This window comes from Miscanthus floridulus, chromosome 3, assembly GCF_019320115.1.
Source record: "Miscanthus floridulus cultivar M001 chromosome 3, ASM1932011v1, whole genome shotgun sequence".
Lineage (NCBI taxonomy): Eukaryota > Viridiplantae > Streptophyta > Magnoliopsida > Poales > Poaceae > Miscanthus > Miscanthus floridulus.
This window is the reverse complement of record NC_089582.1, coordinates 108,699,114-108,709,966: the sequence shown is the minus strand read 5'-3', so window position 1 is coordinate 108,709,966 and position 10,853 is coordinate 108,699,114. Positions and strand designations below refer to the sequence as shown.

The window sequence follows — 10,853 nt, the reverse complement described above, 5'->3', positions numbered from 1 at the left end:
GAAACAATACCGTGTAAATTCGCCAAAAAAAAAAGATGAAACAAAATATCTCTGCCCTGCGTTGATTTTTTTCTGTTGAGCTGCTGATAATACTATAAACTGCCTAAGAAATGACTGGGGTGATGAGAAATGGATTTGAGTTGGAGGCGTCAAGGGTTCACTGGCCCTTGCCTTGGGTTCTTGACTTTCATCTCCTTTAGTTCCATGGCCACTACATCACAGATCACACCAAGTACTCCCAACAAGAAAAAAACCGGTCACTGTTCCGGTTCACAAAAGTTAGATATGTGAGCCACATGATCGTATATACACACATATTACTAAAAAAGAAAAGCTATCTTGAAAACGAAGTGTTCGACAGGGGCGTCACAATTGGCAAGAAGCAAAGCAGGATAGCAACTGCTTTTTATACGATTTAATATGTTCTTGGTGGTTGCAATTAAGTATGTGATTACTGCTGCCACTCTGCCGAGGAAAGGACGCCCAAGCATCCGTCTCAATCGGCAACCCAACCTGTCGCTGCCGCTGGTCGCTGCGCCGAGGGGTTAATCGCCCAAATATTTCCGCGTCCCTCCCTGCTTTTGCAAAAGCATGCGTCCGATGGCGTCAGCCGCGGATCCGCTGCTGCCGCGAATAATGCAACAGTATTCCGCGAAATGGAGATGTCGATGCATGCATATCAACAATGCTGAGCTTTATTGCTTTGGGCACAGGTGTTGGTAAGTACGTAGGGAATTTCTAGTGATAGTCTGAAGAGGACTATGCTCTGGTTTCTATCACTATTCAGTGCCTAAATGTTTCAGGGAAATTTAGAAGTAAATCACAGACATCTGCTGGGTTTAGTATTCAGGGCAATCACGTTCATAACCCCAATTTCCTCCCCAGCTGTTGTTCCCCCTGCTTTTGCAACTTTGTAATTTTGCCCTGCTTTTTTTTTTAAAAAAAAATTGAAGATTGTTTTAACACCCCCTCCCCCAAATCCATTAAGAGCACTTGAGGTTTTCTGTTCAGATATAAAAAGAACATGTATGCCCATACAGATTCGCACTACCTTTGTCAAGGGCATTGTGATTTTACTTTTTTTTTACATTTATTTACATCAACCATTATGACATCCATTTTGATAGACTTCAAAAGTATTTTGACAGCGTAACCCAGAGGCCCAAAGAAGATAATATCCATCCAAGAACCTAAGGTACTTTCAATTCTTTTCCCCCTCTTTCATTTAACTTGTTTCTATTTTTTCTGTATATTTTTCCTCCTCTTCCATTTAAACTTTTTTTTTACATCCTGAGCATGGTCTAAACTACATGGCGCAAGCTTACAAATAGGAGGATGGAGCACCTCCTTTCAGCAACTGCACAACGATCCCCAAATTCTTCGCGTCTCTAGCTGCAAAGTAAAAATTAGGTCAGTTTCAATTTGCCAATCGTTTTTTTCTCTCTCTTAAATTTATCTGATCTGACTGCAGCTAATTGAACCAAACCAGGAGCAAACAGTAGCTTCAGTCTGAAACGACGGAGGCAAAATCATAATCTTGGAGAAAAATGAGGACAAAATCACGAGTGAACTCAAGAGTAGGAGATGTTTCTTGTCTTTCAAACATATGATTTTGTTATGTTTCTTTATTCTATAATCTTCTTGCCTAGGTATCATCTTTATTGTTGATAAAGGTTTCCCCTACAGTTTCAGTTGATCCTATATTGCTGTCAGATAAAGATTGGTGGGGGTGGGGGAGTTTGCTTCTATTTTCTTTTACAAAAAAAAAAAAAGAATAAAGGAATGTTTGCCGCACCTCATACTCTGCTTTGGCTACATGGTTCACCTATTTATTTATGGTTGGAATTGTCAATTTGCAATTGCTTTTGCAAATTGTACCACTTATGGAGGATGAACAATGTCTTAGTCAGAAAGCTGAAAGAAAGGTCACAAGCCAAGCCAAGAAAAAAAGGATCAACCCTACGTGTTTACCCGTTACCACACCACCAAAAACTGACATAAGGCTCATATCCTCAGCTATTACATGTGCATCTAGCAGTGTTCAATTATCTTGCACCATGTTCGCTTGATCGTATCAGCCATGCTTATCGGCCATGATACAGTATTTTTCTCTCACAACAAAACAACATCAGCCAACTTATAAGCCACAGAAACGATCAAGCGAACGTGATGATGAAAAGCCATAATATGATATCTTAGATTAGTTACTACAATACCAGCATCCAAATTGCTAAAGAAAAAGAAACTACAATTATTATACACAGTAAAGCGCTACATTAGCTGTCGAACTCCTATGGTAGTGATATAAAGCTGTTACTTATCAAAGGCTCATCACAAGCACTTGCAGTTCTCGTGATCAAACTCATAGGTGTCGGACTTGCACGGTGCATACATACAAGCAGATGTAATAAAAACTATAAACCATACGCATAATCGATCTGCTTCATAAATCATAATCTAGCTAGTGGCCTAACAATCTCAACCTGTTTATTCCTACAGTGGCTCTCAGTAGGTAAAGCTACACATCTATCCATACATCCAGCAGGTTCATGCAACTAACTCTTACAACTAGGTAAAGAATTTCTATCAGTAAAGTAATTTGTTGATGACAGAGGCCAAAGGCCGGGCATCTTGGGGAATGGAGAATACATTACAAGTGAAAGTGAGAGTTTGGCATGCATGAACGCTATCTGGAATAAATTTTACCCTTGGACAAGACTACTAACGCAAGTCAAGTCATGGATGCACGCAAGAGGGTAAAAGAAAAGGCCAATGTTCTCTTGAAAAGTAGTACTAGGGCAGAGCTAGAGGGGTAGAAGGTTAAGTGGCATGTTGTTTGGATATTGTTGAGCATGAAAGGCGAAAGGTCGCTCTTCATGGCCATCTACCAAATCGATAAAACTAAAGCTACCAAATTCTACCAAAATAAAATAAGAAAGAGGCTACAGAAGGTGGCTTCTCTCTCTAGTTGGGCAAGGCTAGGGGCAAGCGAAACTACCTTTGGTACGCTGTAAAAAGCCTTCACCAACCAAGTGCCCCCTCCGCTCACCCAGAGCAAAAATCCACCAAGAAGCCAGCCACATCGAGATCCCAGCTCGACCTCACCCTCGAAGGTCTCCAGCAGTCTCCACTGAGCAAATAAACGAGTGAAGCACACATGCTGCAGCAGCACCATTACCATGGAGGAGTGGCTAACCTTCACTGCCTCTCAAATCCGGACCAGGCATTCCACGCTCACTACCACAGCAACATGATCGCCATGCCGCCCACTCCGTTATTCCACCACCTCTCGCCTCCTACCTTTGAACAACCTATCCACGAAGCACCGGCGGCTGTCATCGCCGCCGCCGGCAACAATCCAGCCGGCTCCGGCAGTACCGATGACGCCTACGGCGGCGGCCGCACGGCAATGGCGGAGGCGGCGGAGTATGGTCTCGAACCGGGAGAGTCCGCCAGGAGGTCACGCATGCGCAAGCAGCGGCAGCTCACGGAGCTGTGGGCGCAGGTCGACCTCCGCGGCGCCAACCGCCGCCTCCTCGACGAGCTGAACCGTGCAACGAGGGGCTGCAGTGACATGAGCTGCGAGAACGCCCGGCTCGAGAAAGAGAGGACCGATCTCAGTACCAAGCTCGAGCGCCTCACCCAGGCGCAGAACACCGCCACGCCAAGTTCCTCCTCAGAGCCGCAACATGACACCGCTACTGAATAAATTCATTCTTATCTTCACATTTTAGCTACGATGCTTGTTACTATAGTATACCAAATAAAATATGTTTTGAGGTGGATTTATTTGCCTCCTATATGTCTACAGGTATATTCTAACTACCTATTATTGACATCTTTTTGTAAAGGTGGCCAAGACAAATTTTGATCAGGTGTACTAATTAACAAGCTGCTATCCAAAGTACCAACAGCACATAGATGAAAAAAACAAGGAACTGCCCATAAACCAATAAGGAATAAGAAGCCTTATGATTGGTTTCAATTGATGCTTTCCACTGAAAATGATGTGGTGGATCAGTGGATGGGGTTGGAGGCTGCTGCAAACTTGCTCGCTTCAGCGGTTCTTCAGTATTAGTCCCTCCATTCCAAATTATAAGACGTTTTGACTTCTTAGGTGCATTTTTTTTACTATGCACTTAGATATACAAAACGCCTTATAATTTGGAACGGTGGGAGTATTTGAGAAGATGTCTTTCCATCAAATGAAAAAAAAATAGAGATTGGTTTGATTCAATCACAGAAAAAAGCAACACAATCATTCATTCAGATGCTTATTGAATTTAATTCTCTTGAATAAAAAAACAAACAAATTTGTGAACTTGCATTGCATCCTTGATTTAACTTCCAACAGAAATTTGATACATAAACAAGAAGATGCTGTCTGAAAGAAAGCAAAATTATCGAACATGTAAATGTATGCTCTTTAGTTGTTCCAATTCCAATAGGATACTTTCCCTGCGAAAGGACAGTAACAGAAGAGACTTAATCATGAAAGAAATGGCTAGTAACATAGTATATTAAAATAATCAAGAACATGTGCGGGCTAACATATCAAATTCATTGAAACTGCAGGTAATACAAACATCTCAAGTAAAGGCATAAACCATTCTAAGTTGCTTACGCATGCTCTTGCAATGCCAAGTTTGAACATAGGGAACTTCACAAGAGCAGGGATGCCAACAGTTCGAGTGTGGTGCGGGTAGAGCAAATATCCACCTGCGACAACACTTGCAAAGTACTATCACACCCGCCCTCAACACACCCTGCGGGTGCAATTTTGCACCCGCACCTGCGCCCGCGGATTTTGGGCACCGTCGGTTATGTTAATCTCACAAGTAATAGATCATCATGATTGTATTAATAATTATAGAAAGTTGAAAACAAGAAAAGTTTGTCATCTATATATCACACATCAAGACAACTACCATATCCGTGCCATGTAATTATAAAAGTTTTTGAAATGAACTAAAAAATTAATACTTAGGTGTCGAACATGTTTTTAACAACTGGACATGGATACTTAGTTACATGAGATGTTCCTTATATTTCAGGCCCCGATAGGCACCCTTCGGGTGGGATTTAGCACCCACACTCGACCCTCGTACATTTCAGGGCCCAACCCGATGAGACCAGCGGGTGCAATTTGGCACCCGCGGGCCGCGGCCACACCCTGGCGTGTGCGGTGCCCGCATGCACCCACACACGTGGGTTCAACTGCCATCCCTACGCAAGAGTCAGATACATGTGCACTAGTTCAAGCACAATTTCAGAAGTGTTGCATCTAATTTTGACTTCACTTGGAAATAATATAATGTAGTAACCAGGCAATAATGTACCAGGTTTGTTATCTTTACAGTAATGTGGATGTCAAATTAATCTTGATAGAATTGCAAACCAACTAGATTCTGACACAAGGACGTATCTGAATTTGCTACTGGCAATTGAGCCATCAATCAGTGCTGTCTAAAGCTTCTTGTGAGCATGTAAATATAAAATACAAAAAGCATAGACCACTTTGAGTTGCTCACATCACAAGGGCCAAGCAGAGTATTTAGAAAGCAAGAGTATTGATAGTTGATACATACTTGCACAGGCAGGCAGGCCGCTGACAACAATAAAAAACCTCTGTAGGCTTGGTGATTCAACTTTCCATACAATGGGACAAGAACCGGAAAGTACTATAGACAGCCAACATTCAGATAGAAACAGCTTACAGTTCAGTAATATGATTCCGTAGATAAGAACATTTTACCCTCCCATAAATTACTGCACAAGCATTTCCAAACATTCAGCTCTCGATAGCATTGTAAGTCCATTTGCAAGTATATATATATTTTTAAATGCATTTACCTGTATATGAGAATGTGTGTACCTGCTATGATGCTGTCAACTCTGAACCTTTGAATACTTTGGGTTCTGTCCATGGAGCTTTAAAAGAAAGATATAAGAATATGGACAGTAATGAGATGAGAAAAAAATGATAATCGAAAGAATTACCATGAAGTGTCAATAGCAGACTATCAGCATGCTCTCTGGAGTTATAAATTGCCATGTGAAAAAAGTTAGCTTCATATTCTCATCCGCAAGTGTATCACCGGCATAAAAAGAAATTAAATCGCATAATGATATTCAGAGTAATAAAGAAAATTTGGGATTCAGATTTGAGCAACCAATCAATGGTTCAATAGGGATAGTCTATAATACATCAATTCAAATACCAAGTAAACAACAGTATTCCTCACTACAGATGCTTTCTAGAACAGGTACAACAAACTGAATTTAGGGCAGGTTACAAACATTTTTTTGCGTCAATTTGCCTTTCCTGCTAGGTGTATACTTCAGGTTGCTAGCCTCAGGCTACAGAGGAACAGAACATAACCTGATTATCCTACATTAATCCATCAGCTCAATTCTTCTTGGATTGCTGTTTCTTTCCAGGTGTTAGATTGTTTTCTGTGACCAAAGCACTAGCATTATTTTTTGGTGAGGCTTCACCAGCCAAGGGTGGAGAGTTGTTCTTGGCAGAGGAATCTGCTACTGAAGATGGAGAATTTCCCTTCTCATGGCTGTTCTTGTCGCGGGAAAAAATTTCTGGGTTTGCAAACGATCTTGTACATGGCCACCTATAGGGAAAAGGACATTTAGATGTTGCTATACTGAAATCTGAGATGGGATAGAGTGATAGCTCACAGGAAATATACCTGCTTGACCAGATTGTTTCACCTCCAACAATGGTTTCTGATTCAAAGATATTCCCTATTAACAGGACAAATAGCAGAAAATTTATATAAGGTCTAAGAAAAGAGAGCTAGTACCTTTTTAAACTTCTAATCAATCAAAATGAAACTTTGCATCAAGATGCAGGGAATGTTGACTAGAAAACACATGTGAAACAAGAAGAATAATCATCAACTAAGGAAACTGTAATAAATAAATCCTCATAAACAGAGATACTTTTATTTTTTTTAAAAATCAACCGGACTGCCCCCACGGCTTTGCTCTGAGAAGAAACCCCAGCCAAACCGGCCAAGAAAACCCCGAACCCTGCCACTACTCCAGGTAGGACCTCACCACTACAGCAGGCTGGTGCCCAGCTATTTTTTGTGGGGAGGCAGAGCAAGTTTTTTTGGGTGCAAGACAGGATTTGAACCCTGTCTGGCTGATACCACTACTTAGTGACCAACCACAACAGAGAAATTTAGCAATACATCACAGTTGAAATATACACAGTTTTCAGTTATTTACAGAGGCTTCTAGACTATTTGGACCAGCATTGACATGTAAAAGGACCATCTCAAATTTAGCTGAATCATCCTAGTGACGTCCATCCAGTAAAATCATTTTCACCGTCATTTCCCTTTCTCAGAAAATCCCATTTCTCTAGGAGTCCACTAGTGGAAGACAGCAAAGTAAATTGAATTCAGAAAAGAAAATAGCAGCTCATTAGATAACTGTTAACATAAATACATGCATATTGTTCATAGTTTCTAATAGTAGCCCCCATAAGGCCATAAACATAGATTTGTAGCGCTTAGAGATGTTGATCAAATGACTTATCAACACAAAAGGTTCATACAGAAAAGATAGCCATATATCATGCTACTCAATGCTGACTAACAAATAATTTGCATGGTCCTGTTTGATGTAACTTTTCTATATGAAGTGGCAATTGGCTCTAAGCATACACATCAGATATAACACACTTAAGTTGTTAATACCTGTCTGACTAGCAGAGGAAGATGCATTAGCAAGTTATTAGTTCTTTATTATCAGGCAGCCAAATAACAGATCTAAGGCTAGCTTGAGCTGACACTGAAAAGGGAAAAGCCCATTTTCCAGTTTAGCATCTGAAAAGAGTTGTGATGATCTTAAATTGACTGACATTCTAATTCAGGTAAGCTCAAACAGACCCTAGACTTACATAATCACCGCTATTAAATTAGAACTATGATTATTAGGTTTAAGGAGTACTCATTTTGTAACAGAGTTATGTCCTAGACTAGACTAACATATTCTGACTGATATGTAAGAGAGCTTGAGTCATGAATTCCGTCAAAAACAATATGAACAGTGCCACCCTAACTTTCGCTGATAATATACTCAAAATATATTAGAGAGAAGTATAACACATTTTCACTCAACGGAAAAGCTGCCACAGCCAGACAAAATGATCAGATTGTCTGCGATAGAACAAAGAGAAAAATGGCATACACTAGAAATTAGGTGACTCTAGAAAGTTCAAGAGGTTGAAGACTGCATGAGTACCTCTGTCAAAAGCCTTTTTAGAGAAAAACTTGGCCTTCAGACGGGCTGCAAGGATTGCTTGATATCTATTGATCTTCTGTTCATGCTCTTGGATTACTGCTTCTCTACACATGTTAAACACAATGCACAAAAATTACTGTCAACCTTGATGGCTTCTCAAAGTGACGACATGCAGAATCTAGGTCCAAAGCAAAGGAATACCTCTGCTCTGCCAATCATAGGCCTAACAGGATTAAGATGTTATAATTTTTACTCCCTCCAATTGCAAATGTAAGTTATATAATTCAAGGACCAAATAGGTTCTTCAAACTATAAAGGGGGCGTACCCAGTGCAGAGAGCTCCTGCTCTGTGCGGGGTTTGGGGAAGGGTGTCAGTGGCAAGCCTTACCCTCGCCTGTGCAATGCGAGGAGACCGCGACTCGAACCCGGGACCTTCCGGTCACAGGCGGTAAGACTCTACCGCTTGCACCAGGCCCGCCCTTCAGGTTCTTCAAAATATAAGTGTATTTAATGTGTAAAGAAAAATAACCTAAGGTTTGATATTCTGAACCAAAAGGTAATTAGTCAAACAATTCAATGTGCAACTTACTACAAAGTCAAAATTGTCCAGATCAGCTTGTCAATCATGGGATTTGGATACATTGTTGATAGAGAGACCAAAACTCTACAAGATAGAAGATGTGACATTACAGATGCAAAGAATCAATGTATAGGGACGAAACCTATGTGTTTTTCACTAAGTAGAGAACAGATGTCATCCTTTTTCTTCTTCTTCCAGAGAGAACTAATATGCTGGAACCAGAAAATTAGGAGAAATATGATGTGCAAATGGTATACCTTGACGCACTTTCTGAAAAAAAAAAAACTAACTTGATTCCTTTTTGCCACTATTTTTACATGATTATCAACAACATATAGCCTAATCATTTTCCCTTCGCATGCCTAACACCGCGTCAAAGATGAAGAAGCACTCGCATGTGCTCCATAGTGGAACCACATCGACCCCACAGGTTTTTGCAAAGTAGCACCTCTTTTGCTGAAATTTGCTTACAAACAAATATATTAAAGTCCAGAATATCAGTGCTGTTGCGCTGACAGGGATTTGGTTCTGGTTCCACCACTCCTTGTGCACATGGTAAAACTACAAAAGTGGTGACTGATGAGGTACTCCTGTTATTGGTATATCCATATATGAGTATATAATAACATTAATATACTATCCATTGTTACGGGCCTACCAGTATTAGGGTAACAGCCCCATCTCATCCATGCACTAGTATCTGACATCTACCTCCGTCGGCTATACAAGTATACAACAGCGTGTTCGCGGATCCCATATAGTCCTACGGGTGCACGCATAAAACAATATAACCGTAAGTGAAGCAGCGTTTCTATCGAGAATCACGCAAGGACAGAGCATGCATTGCAGTAACAGAGAAGCGACGCATGGCAAGGGGGATCGCAATTACGAGTCATCGTCCCGAGGCAAGTGGGGCTTGGCCTCCTCCTCCTCCTGCTTCGGTACAGCCGCGGCGGCAGCGTTTCCTTCCTCCTGCACGCACCAGTCAGGAGCTCAGCTTGGACCTGCAGAGCCAGAGAAAACGAGCCATCGAGCGTGGGAGAGAATAAAAAATGGGGTTGTGGGGGAACCTTAACCCGGTGCTGCTCCGACGTCGGGGCGGGGGTGGCGGCGGCGGTAGCAGCAGCTGCTGCTGCTTCTGGCGGCGGGACGGGGGCGGCACCGGCGGTGCGCGGCCACGGGGAGGAAGCCATCGGTTGCGCAGTGATACGGAGGCCGGTCTGCCGGGAGGCCGGCGCTGAGAATTTTTGCTGGTGAATCGATGGAGAGTGCGAGGGGTGCCTGCGGCGGCTGCAGGTAGACGTCTCCTTTATTTTAGGCGCACATGCTGAGTACTGTACAGGATACCCTTCGCATCAGAAACTAAAAATTGAAGCCAGATTTAAATTTACGGTCATCCAGAATTTATTTATAATAGCAAGAGAACGTAGATAACTGTATATATAAATGTTAATACTCTTGTAAAACGTATATATTCCCTTCATAAATCGACTTCTCTATGTATATGACTTTTTCTATATATATATCTAGACATAATGTATATCTAGACGCGTTAAAGCTATGTACTTAAAAAAATCAGAATAATTTATAATTTAAAATGGAGGAAAGTAGAATTTTTAGTAGTAGTATGCTAGCGCTGTAGAATTATAAATAATTTGTAGATCATCATATGATCTAATTCTCGTTGTAGAGACTCTCAAGTAAAAAAAAACATAAAACATATAAATGGTCGAGTATATTTTTCCTTAAATTTAAAAAAAAATATTTTTGCATATAGTATCATATTGTTTCTCTTAATAACCTAGTGGCTCTTTGGCGTGGTGTTCATGAGAGACTCGTTAATGTTTGTTAGACTTGACGTTCACATGAGTCAGATTAGGTGGCAGTTTGAATTGATGCCAAACTTCTAGTAACGTTCATTTGGCTCCTTAGTTTAGTTTTTTTTTTATTTAAGTGTATTGTGTGACCTACTTGAAAGTTGGGAATATCATAATAAACAACTTGA

The 10,853-nt window shown here is 41.1% G+C and overlaps 2 protein-coding genes across 2 annotated transcripts; one reads left to right on the top strand and one right to left on the bottom strand.

Moving 5' to 3' along the window:
* Positions 1 to 3,061: 3,061 nt before the first annotated feature.
* Positions 3,062 to 3,778, top strand: LOC136546414 (basic leucine zipper 43-like). The gene has a single exon (XM_066538394.1). The coding sequence runs from the start codon at positions 3,158 to 3,160 to the stop codon at positions 3,707 to 3,709; it is 552 nt and encodes a 183-aa protein (XP_066394491.1). The 5' UTR covers positions 3,062 to 3,157; the 3' UTR covers positions 3,710 to 3,778.
* A 2,363-nt stretch (positions 3,779 to 6,141) lies between these two features.
* Positions 6,142 to 10,144, bottom strand: LOC136546413 (uncharacterized). Its single transcript, XM_066538393.1, has 5 exons — positions 9,919 to 10,144; positions 9,738 to 9,820; positions 8,269 to 8,372; positions 6,705 to 6,759; positions 6,142 to 6,626 (listed from the first exon to the last, which is right to left on the bottom strand). The coding sequence occupies exons 1-5, from the start codon at positions 10,039 to 10,041 to the stop codon at positions 6,410 to 6,412; spliced, it is 582 nt and encodes a 193-aa protein (XP_066394490.1). The 5' UTR covers positions 10,042 to 10,144; the 3' UTR covers positions 6,142 to 6,409.
* Between the last annotated feature and the right edge of the window lie 709 nt (positions 10,145 to 10,853).